Source organism: Lethenteron reissneri, chromosome 6 (genome assembly GCF_015708825.2).
Source record: "Lethenteron reissneri isolate LAM-NWPU_2019-01 chromosome 6, ASM1570882v1, whole genome shotgun sequence".
In the NCBI taxonomy this organism is placed as follows: domain Eukaryota; kingdom Metazoa; phylum Chordata; class Hyperoartia; order Petromyzontiformes; family Petromyzontidae; genus Lethenteron; species Lethenteron reissneri.
Window position 1 is genome coordinate 8,174,704 of NC_083784.1, and position 16,936 is coordinate 8,191,639.

The 16,936-nt window shown below is 46.2% G+C and overlaps 2 protein-coding genes across 2 annotated transcripts in view; both read left to right on the plus strand.

The window, feature by feature from the left end:
• The first annotated feature begins 526 nt into the window (after positions 1-526).
• On the plus strand, positions 527-12,927 carry LOC133355188 (zinc finger protein 239-like). Its single transcript, XM_061572541.1, has 5 exons — positions 527-1,029; positions 2,946-3,048; positions 5,678-5,806; positions 7,825-7,929; positions 11,196-12,927. The coding sequence occupies exons 2-5, from the start codon at positions 2,946-2,948 to the stop codon at positions 11,942-11,944; spliced, it is 1,086 nt and encodes a 361-aa protein (XP_061428525.1). The 5' UTR covers positions 527-1,029; the 3' UTR covers positions 11,945-12,927.
• Positions 12,928-16,170: 3,243 nt separating this feature from the next.
• Positions 16,171-16,936, plus strand: part of DYNC2I2 (dynein 2 intermediate chain 2) — a 45,808-nt gene continuing 45,042 nt past the window's right edge. The window contains exon 1 of the mRNA XM_061571615.1: positions 16,171-16,663. Coding sequence (XP_061427599.1) covers positions 16,307-16,663 — 357 coding nt within the window. The 5' untranslated portion in view covers positions 16,171-16,306. The remainder of the gene's footprint in view (positions 16,664-16,936) is intronic.

Sequence of the window (16,936 nt, forward strand, 5' to 3'; positions counted from 1 at the left end):
CTCATCTTGTCGCTTCATCTTGTGTCTCATTTTGTCGCTTTGTCTTGTGTCTCATCTTGTCGCTTCATCTTGTGTTTCATCTTGTCGCTTCGTCTTGTGTCTCATCTTGTCGCTCGGCGGGCACGGACGAGGGGGAAAGAGGGGACTGGGACAGGGAGCGGAGAGGGACAAAGAGACACGGGGGGAGACACACAGGGGGAGACACGCGGAGAGAGACACGGGGAGAGACACACAGGGAGAGACACGGGGAGAGACACGGGGAGAGACACGGGGGGAGACACACACGGGGAGACACGGGGAGAGACACGGGGGGGGGGGACAAGTAGTCGGACACTGAGAGACACGGTGATAAACACTGGACTCGGACACAGGGAGACACGGGGAGAGACACGGGGACTTGGGCACTGAGAGACACGGTGGGGGGAGACACGGGAGGAGACACGGGGGGGGGGGGTGAGACACGGGGAGACACAAGCAGGGAGACACAAGCGGGGAGACACGGGGAGGTTCGAGAGGGACACAGTGAGACACGGGGAGGGAGGGAGACTGGGAGACACGTGAGGAGACACTTGGGGAGGTAGACACGGGGACAAGTGGAGACACGTGAGGAGACACTTGGGGAGGTAGACACGGGGACAAGTGGAGACACGTGAGGAGACACTTGGGGAGGTAGACACGGGGACAAGTGGAGACACGTGAGGAGACACTTGGGGAGGTAGACACGGGGACAAGTGGAGACACGTGAGGAACCACTTGGGGAGGGAGACACGGGACAAGTGGAGACACGTGAGGAGACACTTGGGGAGGGAGACACGGGGACAAGTGGAGACACGTGAGGAGACACTTGGGGAGGGAGACACGGGGACACAGGGAGACACTTGGGGAGGGAGGGAGACACGGGGACAAGTGGAGACACGTGAGGAGACACGTGGGGAGGGAGACACGGGGACAAGTGTAGGCTGGCGTGTGAGAGGCGGCGCTGTCATTGCTCACACAGCGGCTGCCACCCCCCTCCATGCTGCCGTCTGAGTGAGTAATAGTATTAGTAATAGTATTAGTACTATTAGTACTATTAGTAATAGTATTAGTAGTAGTATTAGTAATATTAGTAATAGTATTATCAATAGTAGTAGTAATAGTGGTAGTAATAGTAGTAATAGTATTAGTAATAGTATTAGTAGTAGTAATAGTATTAGTAATAGTATTAGTAATTGTGTTAGTACTATTAGTAATAGTATTAGTAGTAGTAATAGTGGTAGTAATAGTAGTAAAAGTATTAGTAATAGTAGTATTAGTAGTAGTAGTATTAGTAATAGTATTAGTACTATTAGTAATAGTATTAGTAATAGTAATGGTATTAGTAATAGTATTAGTAATAGTATTAGCAATAGTAGTAGTAATATTGGTAGTAATAGTAGTAATAGTATTAGTAATAGTAGTAGTAATAGTATTAGTAATAGTATTAGTAGTAATAGTAGTAGTAATAGTATTAGTAATAGTATTAGTAGTAATAATAGTAGTAATAGTATTAGCAATAGTAGTAGTAATAGTGGTAGTAATAGTATTAGTAATAGTATTAGTAATAGTAGTAGTACTAGTATTAGTAGTAGTACTAGTATTAGTAATAGTAGTAGTACTAGTATTAGTAATAGTAGTAGTAATAGTATTAGTAGTATTAGTACTATTAGTAATAGCATTAGTAGTAGGTGCTCGCCAACAGCACCTTGACCCCGGTATTCTTGTTCGGAGACGGTGTTCTCTCTCTGCCTGTGTGTGTTGTGTTTCATCATCATCATCAGCCATGGTCAGCCACTGCTGGATGACGAGTCCACTCCCCTGTTCTCTCACGAACCCGTGACAGTCACCGATGTGTGTGCTTGTGTGCTTGGAGGAACGTCAACGCCAAGGTTTTAGGGTCTCTAATCGAGGCGTCTTTCATTGCCTCTTCTCTGGTGACACAAACAGCACGAACCGGGCCCTTTTGCCGAGGGCCTCTGCGATTCAAGGCTGTGTAGTGGCTCTGAGATGTTAACTACCTCGCCTGGTGTATAGGAGGTCGTGGGTTCGATCCCGACCCTGACGCCTGCTGTGTATTTGGAGTTTGCGTGTCTCTCATCATCATGGTGGCCAGGAGATGTTAACTACCTCGCCTGGTCTACAGGTGGTCGTGGATATTGATCCCCTTCTGACGCCTGCTGTGTATTTGGAGTTTGCGTGTCTCTCATCATCATCACGGTGGCCAGGAGATGTTGACTACCTCGCCTGGTGTATAGGAGGTCGTGGGTTCGATCCCGACCCTGACGCCTGCTATGTATTTGGAGTTTGCGTGTCTCTCATCATCATCACGGTGGCCAGGAGATGTTAACTACCTCGCCTGGTCTACAGGAGGTCGTGGGTATTGATCCCCATCCTGACGCCTGCTGTGTATTTGATGTTTGCGTGTCCCTCATCATCATCACGGTGGCCAGGAGATGTTAACTACCTCGCCTGGTCTACAGGTGGTCGTGGATATTGATCCCCTTCTGACGCCTGCTGTGTATTTGGAGTTTGCGTGTCTCATCATCATCACGGTGGCTATGAGATGTTAACTACCTCGCCTGGTCTACAGGATATCGTGGGTATCGATCCCCATCCTGACGCCTGCTGTGTATTTGGAGTTTGCGTGTCTCTCCCTGTGGTGGTCGCGTGGATTTGTTTGACCCGGTGACTCTGGGTGATTCCCCGCAACATGAATTAGAGTCCAGTAGTAAATATTTGGCTGCTTGCATTTCCACACGATAAGCTACTTCGTTGGGCTATCATTTGTGGCCGGGCCGCTTCTGAAAAATATCTATATAGTTCAGTGGGCCTTAGCTGGTACAAGAAAAACAATAGTTTCGTTTATAGTTGAGTTTTCTTCATCTCTCGACCGTGTCTGAATAAACATCTGTGTGTTTGTTGCTCAGATGGCTTCACACATTAAGTTGCCGTTCATCAAACAAGAAATTGAAGAATATTCAAGCCCTGGAATGCCTCGCGATGTGGCAAAGTTTGAAGATGCTACTGCAGGTATGGATTTGTAATAAAGAAAACATAATTTTAAGAAATGTTTTTACATGCGGGGACAGATGTGATCGAGGCATATTGTCCGCTCATCTATGAAGTTACTTACGTTTACGATCCCCCTTCTGGGAGCGCGCTGCCACCATCCTCGAATCTCACCCAGATGCAGAAGGACGCTGGCAAGCAGTGGAACAACGTGGACGTTAAGTATGGGCACCTCATTCGAGACCCACACATCGAGCCTCGAGGCTACGACATTCCCACCTCCTTGAAGACATGGGGGCTAACCATCAGCCGCATCACAACATCGACAGGCCGACGTGCACAGCTCCTTCAGAAATAAAAAATTAAAGACACGGGCCACGAGTATTGCGCCGGTGGCCATGCAAACCAAACAACGGAGGAGGGATAGCAAAACTACACGAAATCTTCTTGGTTCTTTCGGTAAAGTCACGTAGAAGGGAAATAATAAATAATAAGAATAAAACATAATAAAATACAATTCTCACGACGTTTCGGCCACAACTCAGGTGAAGAACAGGTCTGTCGGAAAGACAGCGTCCGAATGAACATCACCAAGCTTGAAATCTCTCACGAAATCTCTCCCGAACCCCTCGACGTTGGCATTTCGCTCCTGAGCGTGTATTGCGTACGTGAGAAAATGATAGAACGTATGATGCTCCAGGATGCTCATGGTTATTTTGAGTTGATGCTGGTGAGATCACTCTAAGCATCGCCAATCATCAAGTCCGAATCACTGCTGCAGCGTAAATTGGCACACTGAATGAATGCAGTGCAAAGGAGTGGTGCCTTGTGTCGGTTAAGAGAGCGAGCGAAGCAGACTCCAGTTGAAATAGTTCCGTAGAGTTGTGCACCTGACACACAACTCGTGTTTAGTTTTAAATAGCGCAAATTGCATCTCACAATCGCCGAGGAAACCACAGACAAAGCTGTGTTAGGCAGCCAGGCGGTGAACTTGCGCTACTAGCAATTGCCCAAGCTCTGCAGTCCTCTATATATGCGCCTTTTGGCGTCATCTGGTCCAACATCATGAGACGAGGCTCTAAGAAAAGCTGTCTCGGGTGTGGACCAATCAATTTCAAGGACAGTGTATACATTATCAGAGTTGTCTTTTTGTTTGCATTTTGACCGCAAGTGTTGTGGTTAATGCAAACATGATCCCTTGTATAAAGGTGTCAGTTTGGTTGGCAGGTAAAAGGGTAAAAACCTATTACTACTAGGAGTCCCTCGGTTAACACTTTTGAATCCATTCCAAGAAAACTACTGTGAACCGAAATAACAGTTAATCGAATATAGGAATCAATTCCAAGACGATCTTAATTTGACCTTTTTGACTTAAAAAAAAGTGTATAACATTTAAACACTCAATATTAAAATGAAACCTGAGAAGATGGCCGGCTTGATGGGGTTGATGAAGAAGTTGAGGTAGGAGAAACATTTTTTGTTGGAAAAAAACATTACGTTAACAAAGCCAGTCGAGGTCTCAACGCTCAAATGGGCGTCGCTGATTTGCTGAGGGCATGGCTCAGCCCCACTAACAAGCGCTGGGATTGGCCGAAATTGGCACCCCGCGTGCATTACGTAAACATACCGCTTGTAGAAATGTGAACGTTAGTCGAAACCATGAGGTCCTATGGGAGGCGAAACGTTAAAATACGCTGCCAAGCTTAGCAGTGTTCATTAGGACGCTGTCTTTCCGACAGCCTTGTTTCTTCACCTGAGGACGGCTGCTTGCGTTGTGGCCGAAACGTCGTGAGAATTTTATAAAATGTTTTATTATTATTTTATTATTTCCCTTCTACGTGACTTTACCGAAAGAACCAAAAATATGAAAAACTGTTGACCAATGTCACTGTTAACAAAGGGACAACAGCATGTTAAGATGTTTCAGCCACTTAATGAGCGTGTATACATGTGGGAGGAAAACTGCAGCACCCAAAACAAAACCTGTGCGTGCCAGGGGTACAGAAGGGACAGATTGATATTAGTTTGCACTTTGCTGTTACCTACTTTCTGGCAAGCCAAGGGTGTAGTACCTCGACACTTATGGGAAAGGGAGTTCCAAAACATTTGTGTGAGCGACCGTGAGTGAGGCTCAGCTGAGAAAGAGCTCCAAAAATGATGTTTTCTTAGTCGAATGGCAAAACAAGATGCCACCACTGTTTTTTTTTTCCCTCGATGGAGTTTTGCCAATAGCATTACCTCATTCGGGGCTCTGTAAATACAACAGCCGATTATCACGGTTGGCCTACGTACGGTGCGAAATAAGTTCAATGTACATACATTGCTAATAACGTCAAATTGTGCTTCCCAGAATATCTAATTGCGCTTTTAACTTTAGGAAAAGGGCATTTATACATCCATACCTATAAGCACTTGACAAAAAAGAATGAAACAACCTGAAATCCCAAAGCAAATTGGTGCTATTTTTGTTTGGTTACCAACACAACATTGATCCAAAGTAGCTCAGCGGTTTACATCTGCTGCTGTAAACGTATAGCTTCCAACCATTGGAATCAAAAGACCAAGCTTCAAAGGTGCCTTATTATCTTATGGAATTTTTAACCTCCATCGGAAAAGAAAAAACACACGTGGTATGTTTTCTAAATTTCAGGTTTGATTATTGTCAAAGTTGAAGAAGGCACTGAGAGGCCAGAAGAGCCGGGGGAGTTCCAAGGATGCAAGGCCACTGCAGACGGGAACCTATTCAAGGTGAAGTTGGCAACGCAGGACATTGGTCAAGGTGAGTCTTCTATTACACCGGTCAACAACAATAAAAACAAATTCTGGCCTGGACTTTTGCAGCTGTTTTAGACTAATTTCAGGGTGCTGATTCCAAATCTGATCTCAGATTTGCTCTATCACATCTCATTTCTATGCTATCGGCATACCCCGTTTTCATTGATTTTACCCGAAATTAACTCTGTCACTTATGATTGCAAGTTGTTGCGAGTCAGTGACTGCTTTAGTGTTAAAATATGGTGCTGTATTTTTAGGATAATGTGTTTATAATATAATTTTATGTAGATGTCCACATTTATTTAATATTTTTCTTCTGCAGTTTTTATTGAAAATGCAATATTTGATATCTCAAAAACCTGATGTGATAGATAAAAACTGATGCCGGATTTGGAATCAGCACCCCAAAATCACCTTAACACCGTTGGAATACCTTATGCCAGAAAAAGTGTGTTGACCAGTGTGATTAACGAGGGGGTGGGCGACAGCAGCACGCCCGGCCGCCTTCGTCTCCCCAGTGGCGATGTTCACACACCACAGCAGTTACTCGTTTGAGGCTGAGTCGACCTAGGGGAGGTCCAAGAGCGGTTTAAGTAATCGTCACCGGTGGTGGCCGTGAGCGGGAATCAAACTCGGGTCGCCGGGTTCGTAGCGAAGCGCGCTAACCACTACACTACAACGCGTTACGCTTCCACACGCGCGGGTCACGTGACAGATTTGACGTCACAGCTCATTTGCCGTGCAAAAAATCAATGCATTATTGAGCTCCCCCCCCCAAATAAAGTGTATTTTTATAATTTTTGCATGGTGTACAGTCTGGAAAGTACCCACATGGCAAATTTACAGTTTGTTGCATGTCAGTAAACATTTTGAACAGACACACATGTTCACAATTTTGCCTTTTTTATATATATGGAGATGAAAGCGAGCAACAGACTGGCATTTAAAATGAGATCAAACCAGTACAGGATAGGTAATATTTCGTGGAGGTGAGTCAGTTGAACACGTTTCTTTCACGACCAATATTATCCATACTAGAGGTTTTTTTTTGGTGGGATCACGTAAATAGAAACGTGTCATTAAACCCACACGGCACAGCCAATTAGTAAGGTTTATCACATAAAACATGCCGATAAGTTACTTGTTCAGCACTCTGGTGTGTTGGGAGAGTAAAGCCACAACACACACAATCCACAACTCTGGCTGTCGCCTGATGACGCTGGTTGTAATTACCGGCGAAATGTTGGCGGGAAGCCCCACCGAGAAGCCAGGCCCAGCGTGATGATACAGATGGCATCACCAAGCCCTATCCAGTGGCACGCATGGATGGGGATGAGAAAGTCAAACATTTTTGTTTTCAACTAATTTTTGTGTTACCCCATGAGTCAAGTAAACCGTTAAGTGGCGGAGTAAATAATCGAATAGCCTCTCGATAATTTTCATGACGAAAAAAACCCATCGATAAAAAGCAGCACATCAGTTAAAATTTTACTGCTGTAAATCAATTTCGGCCGATACTTGGAATTTGAAGCAGAAGACTAAATGAACCAAACCGAGGAAACATGTTGGGGAATTTAAACATTGTTGGCACAACACATTCCTGCGGAGGGAGCTGGTAGGAACGTTGGGTTGTTCGGGGAATGGCCAGGGTCAATGGCAGGGTGGTGTATTCCGCAAATATGCCCGACTGTGAGGGCGGGCACAATCCGGTGTGAGTAGGTTAAACGTTGAGTTTTATAAGGGCACCACGGGGTGACCAGCCCCTCCCCACCCTCCCCACCCAGCCCTTCCCCACCCTCCCCTCCTCACCCAGCCCCTCTCCACCCAGCCCCACCCCTCCCATTTTTGGATGCACGACAGACGGACACAAAAATCTCCTGTGGGCTGGTGGAACCAGGTGGTTCCTACCAGTAATATCTGTCTGGCCTGTGTGACTCGCCATGTCATGTATTTGTCTCAGCATTTGACATCACATCAAAGAGTACTTTTAACTCCAAATCTGAATATATTTTTTATTTGAAGGATCCAAACGGAGACCAGAGGGAACGAGGGATTCCCATGATGCATTGGCCACGACAGACCAGAACTTCATTGAGGTGGAGTTGTCGGAGGATGACATTGGTCACGGTGAGTCCTTTTATCTTGACAGAAAAATTAAGTTTTGGTTTCGTCACCAATAATAACTCAAATGCGGTACAACGTATAGTAAGGATGTTTGAAGAGGTGGAATGATGTTCTGAGTCCCTGACGGCTGTGTTGAGACTAGCGGTACAGTTATATCGAAACGAAATTGAAGGAGTAACTAGGCCTCAGCAAGGTAAGGTAAACAACAAGCCTATTTTTACCTACCTTTTACCTTACCACATACAATCACTCTACCCCTTTTACCCTTTAGCAGGTAAGGTAAAAGGTAAAAAGCAATGAGCCTACCTCTTACCCTACCTTGTACCCTTACCCAATACAAATTACCCGATTACAGGGTAATTACTAGGGAACTACTACACATGAACAAGGTTTATAACGGTAAATGCGAGGTAGAGCGCTTCATTCATATAGAATACTCTCGATGATTCCAATTTTACACGTTTGTCGTTGTCATTGTTGTCGTTGTTGTCATTGTTGTTGTCGTCTTCGTTGTTGTATCCTCAAATCTTGTAACTCAATTTTAATCCACTTCCCAATGTGGTATCGACTGCAAACTTTGTATACTTATGTCATACTGATGACAATACTATATTCTATCATTAAAAAATTTAAACCATCTTTTTTATATGTTATGTTTCGGCTTGGGTCTAATTGTCCACGCTCAACTTACGTTGGCTGTAATTGACCACGGCCCCTTACGTTGTGGCAAGCTTCGGGGGCCACTACCTGGATTCGTGGAGTTCTGCCATTACTAGTACATTTAATAAAAGCGTGTTTTTAAAAGTTTTTTTAAATATGACTTATTAAATGGAGGCCACGGACTGCACCACGGAGCTTTTAGCGGTAAACAAGGCACCGTATTTACCGGGTAATACTTCGCGCTATCCTTTACCCTACCGGGTAATTCTTCCGAGCTACCTTTACCCTGTACCCTTTACCTTACCCCTTGGCATGTCGACACCTTTACCCTTTTACCCGGTAAAAAGAGGTAAATTACCTTACCTTGCCGAGGCCTACTTGTGGATAACATCCGGCAAGAACAGCTGTGCCAAGTGGGACACGTGTGTGCAGGATGGGTGAGGGCTGATTGCAGAGACAGGCATTGGAGTGGTCTCCACGAGACTGGCGACCAAGGGGAAGGACCTATGCTCAGATGGTGGGATAGTGTCAGAGAAGATATTAGAGGTTGCGTGTTGACTGCAGAAGCCGTGGGATCTGGCAGAGTGTAGAAAGCTTTGGCGATCTGTCGTAGCATCAACAACTTTGCCATTCACTGCTTTTTGTGTTTAGTTTGTTGTCCTTCCCCCGCACCTCCGATTAGCAAGGTCGGCTACGTATTGGGTGCGAAAGAAGCTCAACATGCACCCATGATGACATCTTGATCTTGAAGAAGTAATGGTTCTCTCCCTCCTGACTTAAGCTCAACAATATCACTTCCCTAAAATCCCTCAGGCATCATTGGTTAATGTTTTAGTCCGATGGCAGGTCATTGGCTCAGTCTACGTTGTTACAATATGGGACCTTTCTTGCCAGGATCAAAATATAACAATACGTTTTACCCTTTCTGGCAATTGCCCGATGATGCTGGATGCAATTACCAGCGAAACGTCGTACTCAAAAATTTGAAATGTTGTGGTTTCATGCTTCAACACACCGGTGGGCTAAAGTAGTGAACTATTTGTCTTTTGTCAACGTGACACTTTTTTGCTGATTGGCCGTGTCGGGTGGTGGAGGGTTACGACACATTTATAAATAACGCGATCTAACCCAAAAAACGTTTATTATGAATACAACAGGTGTTAAGATGTTAAAACACCAAACAAACCTTTTTCAAGGTGTCCTGTCTGCATGCTCTGATAATAAAGGCATCGTCTTTGAAACTGATTGGTCTACACCAGAGACAGCCTTCTTTATGGTCTAATCTCACCATTGTCAGACCAGAGAACGCCATAAGGGGAACAGCACAAAGACAATGCACTATCAGGGCATTTGTACATTGCTGCAGTTAATGACTAAATTAACTGCAGCAATGTGTGGGAGTCGTGAAACGCATTAATCATCATCAGTCACAGTAAATCCCTGAACCGAGACTATCTCTCACGATCCTGCGCTGGGATAATCCACCGAGTACCTGTATATGAGCCGATGTCATCGCTCCATCTCCTGAGTGGATTTATTAAATCGTTTGGCTGCCACTCCATCATTACTCTTGACCATCAGCTATCGCCCCTTCTAGAAATGTGTTCTGCCCAAGTTGACTTGTTTTAGCAATTTGTAAAGAAGCTCTTTGGAGACATCCATTTTTGTAGAAGTAAAGCTTTATAACTGAACGTATTTACAGTTCCGAGTGTAACAACTGCCACACTCGTGATTACTACGGCTATCTTTAGCCCCGATTGTTTCCACTTAGTTGATCTCAGACAGTCAGCCCCAATGGTTTCCACTTAAATTTTGATTTAAAGCTTACGTGACTGCAGGGATTCATATTCTTGCTTATTTCGGTAAAGTCACGTAGAAGGGAAATAATGGAAAAGAAAAATAATAAAACAAAATTTTGTTTATTTTTTTATGTTTTTATTTTTTATTATTTCATCATTGTATTATTTCCCTTCTACGTGACTTTACCGAAAGAACCAAGAATATAGGTTTCCATTTAGTTGATCTGGAACAGTGGGCCCCGATGTCTTCCACCTCTCGTCGTCGATGAGTCCCCGCCAAAGCGCCCCGACCGTCGGTGACGCTCCATATTTATCTCTCTCTCCCTGCCCCTAGTGCCTTTTTCTCCGGATGTTAGAAATCCTACGACTTGTGTTTACAACGTGTTGTACTTTCATCAATTCCCTGTGTAGTTCCGGACAAATTTAAATTATGCATCGAATCTGCATATCTTCTTATTCACGGGTTCCTCATGTTCTCTTGCAAAGGCAATGAACTGCATCGCCACCGTGGCGAGATGTTTACTGCCTCGCCTGGTGGGTTTTATCCCGACCCTGACGCCTGTATATTCGTAGTTTGTATGTCTCTCTCTGTCTGTGGTAACATGGAATTTTCTCCGGGTCCTCTGGTTTTCCTCTCCACATTTAGAAACATGCAGTTTCGAGTATTTGGCTGCTATAAATTTCCACGTGACAAGCCACTTCGTTGAGATATAATTTGTGGTCAGGTCACTTCTGAAAAAAAAATAATAATGACAACTCATTGTTTTATTGTGCCTTCAACTGACGCTGTGTTTTGAAAATGTGTGGCAGATGACGCGAAAGCAGTGGGACTCATGTGTGAGGAGTGCGAGAAGGATTGCGGGAGAGATTTCGGCATAACGGCGGACGATAAGGCAACCTTCTCCAGCCACATCTTACAAGCCTGCACACGCTGCGGCAAGAATCTCGAAGACACCACATCGTGTTTCAATGCCAAGCAGGAGAGATGGGATGCTGGAGGCTACCCACATTTGTGTAACATTTGTGGAAAAGGCTTTTCACACCTTTCCTATTTAAAGGTGCATTACAGAACGCACACTGGTGAAAAGCCACTGATTTGCAAGGTATGTGGGAAGGGATTTTCCCAGCATTGTTCATTAAGGAGACACTCGAGAATACACACTGGCGAGAAGCCGTACAAGTGTAAGGACTGCGGAAAGGAGTTCAGAGAATTGTACAATTTGAAAATCCACTCGGTAATACACACCGGCGGGAATCCCCACGAGTGTCGAGTGTGCGGGAGGGTGTTCACACACCGTGTCTATTTGAAGTCGCATTTGAGAACGCACACTGGCGAAAAGCCGCACGTGTGCAAGGTTTGTGAAAGGAGGTTTTCACAGCAGTTCTCACTAAAGAGGCATTATAGAACGCACACAGGCGAGAAGCCACACGTTTGTAAGGACTGCGGGAAGGGGTTTTCACAAAGTTCATCTTTAAAGAGGCATTCGGTAATGCACACCGCTGATGATCTGCGCATATGGAATGAGTACGAGAAGGGTATCGGACAACAATCCAGTTGAAAATTGTATTCTTGAGCACGTACTTGAAAGGACGTAAGTTCTAAAAGCTAAATCGCTCTATTGTACATTTGTTAGGAAAGCAGTTGTGTAACAGGGAAACCATACGATGCATTTCTGTTGCTTTGTGTGCATACGCATGGATTCTGTGACGCTTTCCTACACACGTTTGTCCTCAGAAGAATGTAATTGTGATTACAAAGATGTAGCGAATCTGTGCCAAGCGACTTTAAAAAGTAAGTCTCTAGTCCGCGATGAGACAGCGCAGCTGGCCAGGAAAAGGCGTGGGGGCAACCCTTTCACCGATTTAGCCGGTTTTGAACCTGATGCTGAAGTGTCATTCATACTCTTTGGTTCTTTCGGTAAAGTCACTTAGTGATTTTTTTTTGCCTGACGACGAACGCTTGTGTTGCGATCGAAACATCGTGATTTGTTTGATTTTATTTCTACCTACGTGACTTTACCGAACGAAGCAAAGAGTATGGATTCCTGCAGTAACGAAAGCTTCAACTCAAGATTGTCATTCATTCGGTGAAATTTCTGATTTCAATGTTTGTTGTACAGAAAGTTATATTTAGCCAGGGAGATTTGTTGTGCAACAGAATAAGATCAAAGTGATCCGTACGGAGGCACCATTAGGTATAAGAAAAAAATATGCCTAAAGAACAAATAACAATCGTGTGCGGTGTATAAGAGGTTATATCGCGTAAAGAATAAATGTGTCGTTAAACCCGCCACCACCCGACACGGCGATCTAACACAAACACCGCATGGATAGTATTGGTCGCGAAATCCTACGTTTTGTGTTGTGTTAACAATAAAACGGACACATTGCACTAAAAACAAGGACGTGGCGATGAATGGGGAACGGTGATCGCAATGTGAAGTGAACAGAATCGAGCGAATAGAAACGCAACCCATCACGGAAAAGCGAAAACCGCAAATGATTTGGGTGCAGCATCCGAACTGTGCGCTCTGAGCAACGGGAGTGAGTTTAATTGTATGCACAGGACATTGGACTTGTTTCGCACCGTACGTAGTGCATTGAGTGCGGCCACGCGAACCACACAGTGGACCGCATCAGATTGATTGAACAGTGTTGAGTCGCGTTCTTCGCAAGGCAATCATCACCGTGGCCCTCAGTCTTCAACCTGGACGTGTACTTCACACGCCGGGACGGGGGCTCGTCCTGCAATTGCGTTGCTTCATCTTCCGCTGCATCTTGTCGCTTCGTTCTCACTGGGAGGAGCGAAAGTCAGAACACGTGCGCGTGTGTGTGTTGGCACAATAGGGGGGTACAGCTGGTGGTGGTGCATCTACCGGTCATCTCAGTCAGCCATGGCACCTGCTGGGTCTGTCCCGAGACATCCTGCACCTAGCCTGGCACAGTAGGGGTAACAGCTGGTGGTGCATCTACCGGTCATCCATGGCACCTGCTGGGTCTGTCTCGAGACCTCCTGCACCTAGCCTGGCACAGTAGGGGTACAGCTGGTGGTGCATCTACCGGTCATCTCAGTCAGCCATGGCACCTGCTGGGTCTGTCCCGAGACCTCCTGCACCTAGCCTGGCACAGTAGGGGGGTACAGCTGCTGGTAGTGCATCTACCGGTCATCTCAGCCATAGCTCCTGCTAGGTCTGTCCCGAGACCTGCACCTAGCCTGGCACAGTAGGGGGTACAGCTGGTGGTGCATCTACCGGTCATCTCAGTCAGCCATGGCACCTGCTGGGTCTGTCCCGAGACCTCCTGCACCTAGCCTGGCACAGTAGGGGTTACAGCTGGTGGTGCATCTACCGGTCATCTCAGTCAGCCATAGCACCTGCTAGGTCTGTCCCGAGACCTGCACCTAGCCTGGCACAATAGGGGGGTACAGCTGGTGGTGCATCTACCGGTCATCTCAGTCAGCCATAGCACCTGCTAGGTCTGTCCCGAGACCTGCACCTAGCCTGGCACAATAGGGGGGGTACAGCTGGTGGTGCATCTACCGGTCATCTCAGTCAGCCATGGCACCTGCTGGGTCTGTCCCGAGACATCCTGCACCTAGCCTGGCACAGTAGGGGTACAGCTGGTGGTGCATCTACCGGTCATCTCAGTCAGCCATGACACCTGCTGGGTCTGTCCCGAGACCTCCTGTCAGCAGCGAGCATTCGACACTTCACGTGGCAGCCACAGAGTGCACCTAGCCTGGCACAGGCGCCGTGGTGACGTCACAGTCACTTAGTGGCGAATCGCGGTTGTGTTGGCATTGGCTTCGAACCCCAGGGGACCCGAGTTCGATTCCCGCTCACGGTTTCCAACACCGGTGACGATTATCTGAACCGGTACTGGGCCTCCCCTAGGTCGACCCAGCCTCAAATGAGTACCTGGTGTAGCGGTGTGTAGTAAACATCGCCACTGGGGAGACAAAAAGGCGGCCGGGCGTGGTGCTGGCCACCCACCCGCTCGTGTGCCGTGCCGGCCTTCATGGGTGCTACTCGCTATCAGCACTTGTCCCAAGTCTGTCAAGGCTACACGGGGGTCCTTTGTGTGTGTGTAACTCGAATATTTGGTGGTAGACTTAAGGCGCCAATTAGCGGTGGAAGAGCTCAGTTTTATTTGAATAAGTGTGAGATCCCTCGTAATGACACGTGTACACCGACACATGTTAGATTTTTATCATGAAGCCTCATTTGCCAATACCAAAATATAATAATAGGGGTTTTACCCCTTTTTTATTTTTCTCGCGACAAAACTGAAACCTTTTGCAAGGAATCATGTTTACATTAACCACAATACTTGCAGTCAGAATGCAAACAAAAAACAACACAAAAAAGGGGAAAACCCCTATTACATGGTAGATAAAAAAAAATCCCTATTATTACATGTTAGATTTTTTTTAACCCTATTATTACATGTTAGATTTTTTTAAACCCTATTATTACATGTTACATGTTTTAAACCCTATTATTACATGTTAGATATATAGAAAACCCTATTATTATATGTTAGATTTTTTTTAAACCTTATTATTACATGTTAGATTTTTTTAAACCCTATTATTACATGTTAGATGTTTTAAACCCTATTATTACATGTTAGATATATAGAAAACCCTATTATTACATGTTAGATTTTTTTTAAACCCTATTATTACATGTTAGATTTTTTTATGCAGTATGCATTTTGACAATGAACCTCATCCAAATAGATATTTTTTGTTAGATATATAGAAAACCCTATTATTACATGTTAGATAAAAAAACCCTATTATTACATGTTAGATTTTTTTATGCAGTATGCATTTTGACAATTAACTTCTAACATGTAATAATAGGGTTTTCTATATATCTAACCTCATCCAAATAGATATTTTTTTCAATGTGAATGCGCCACCGCTTTCGTATGGGCTAATGAAAGACAACGGTTTAAAGATTTGAGATATGAAGTTGTGATTTGGTGATTCAATTGCCTTGAGAGAGTTGTTGAATCTGAGATACTGCCCTGTAATGTATTTGGAGCAGTGTGAGGCTACTTGAACATTCCACCTCAATTAGAATGTGAGGCGCAGACCAGCACGATTCACTCTCAAATCCTGGCGCTGATGCAGCCAATCATCTAATGGAGGTCGATAAATCGAGTTCTGCTTTGCGCCAAGTCAACCAGTGGTTTTGATATGAAAAGTCTGGTGCCAGTCATGGGAATGTGGAATGCTGGAGGAATCCGATGAGCTATAAAGCTCTTTTTTTACAACAACAAACAATACAAAACACGATAGGAGTGCAAAGTATAAGAATGGTAAACAAATCATTAAAATTAATATAGGCAACGTTTTAGGCAATCGACTTTCGTCACGGGCACGTCTTGGCAATGTAACGTGACGTCACCGCGTACTAGAAGTGATAATTCTAGTGACGTCATCGCCACCGTTTGCTCATTTCCATGCACGTGACGTCACTCGCATTGCTCCTTAAGAGCGCGGGAACGTCACGTTACCGCCACAGCAGCTCATTTAAATGCGCCTGACGTCACTCGCATTGCCACTGAGAGGTGCGGCAACGTCATGGTACCGTCACAGCAGCTCATTTAAATGCGCTTGACGTCACTCGCATTGCCCTTGAGAGGTGCGGGAACCTCACGTTACCGCCACAGCATTGCATTTACATATGCATGACGTCACTCGCATTGCCATTTAAGAGCGCGACAACGTCATGTTACCGCCTCAGCAGCTCATTTACATACGCGTGACGTCACTCGCAGCCAGCACGCGGTCTCCACGGTAACCGCGGTGCAGTTTCTCGGCTCGACCTCGTCTAGAATGTGAACCTGCAGCCGCTTGCTCCGCATCCACAGCGGCCGCACGACAGCGGCAGAAGAAGTAGAAGAAGAAGATGTTCTCGGACGCGTCGAACGAGGCTGCCGCTAGCTGCACCTCCTCGTCCTGGCAGCAGCAGCGGCAGGGGCAGGGCCCTCAGGCCCGGGCCGACGCGGCCGTCCAGAGCGAGCCGCCGCAGAGGCGCGACGCCGCGAGCCGGGCGAGGCGCTGCGTTACTCGCGGCTCGCAGACGGACGCGAGCCCCCCCGAGGCGGCCTCGCGGGGTCCCGGGCGCGGCGACGAGGACGAGGAGGAGGGCCTCCTGGCGTTCCTGCTCGCAGTCGAACCCCTCCTGAGCGGCCTGCTCCGCATGAACGCCGCGAGCCAAGCGTTTGACGGCCACGACGTGGACTGGACGGAGCGCGGAGTGGAGGTGAGGCTTGGTGCGGTTGGTTGTGTTGGGTTTGTGGGGTTGGTTGTGTTGGGTTTGGGGGGTTGGTTGTGTTGGGTTTGTGGGGTTGGTTGTGTTGGGTTTGGGGGGTTGGTTGTGTTGGGTTTGGGGGGTTGGTTGTGTTGGTTTGTGGGGTTGGTTGTGTTGGGTTTGGGGGTTGGTTGTGTTGGGTTTGTGGGGTTGGTTGTGTTGGTTTGGGGGGTTGGTTGTGTTGGGTTTGGGGGGTTGGTTGTGTTGGGTTTGGGGGGTTGGTTG

Coding starts and splice junctions, on each gene's coding strand:
- LOC133355188 (XM_061572541.1), top strand. CDS start 2,946: ATGGCTTCACACATTAAGTTGCCGTTCATCAAACAAGAAATTGAAGAA. Junction 3,049..5,677: donor GTTTGAAGATGCTACTGCAG/GTATGGATTTGT, acceptor TCTAAATTTCAG/GTTTGATTATTGTCAAAGTT. Junction 5,807..7,824: donor AACGCAGGACATTGGTCAAG/GTGAGTCTTCTA, acceptor TTTTATTTGAAG/GATCCAAACGGAGACCAGAG.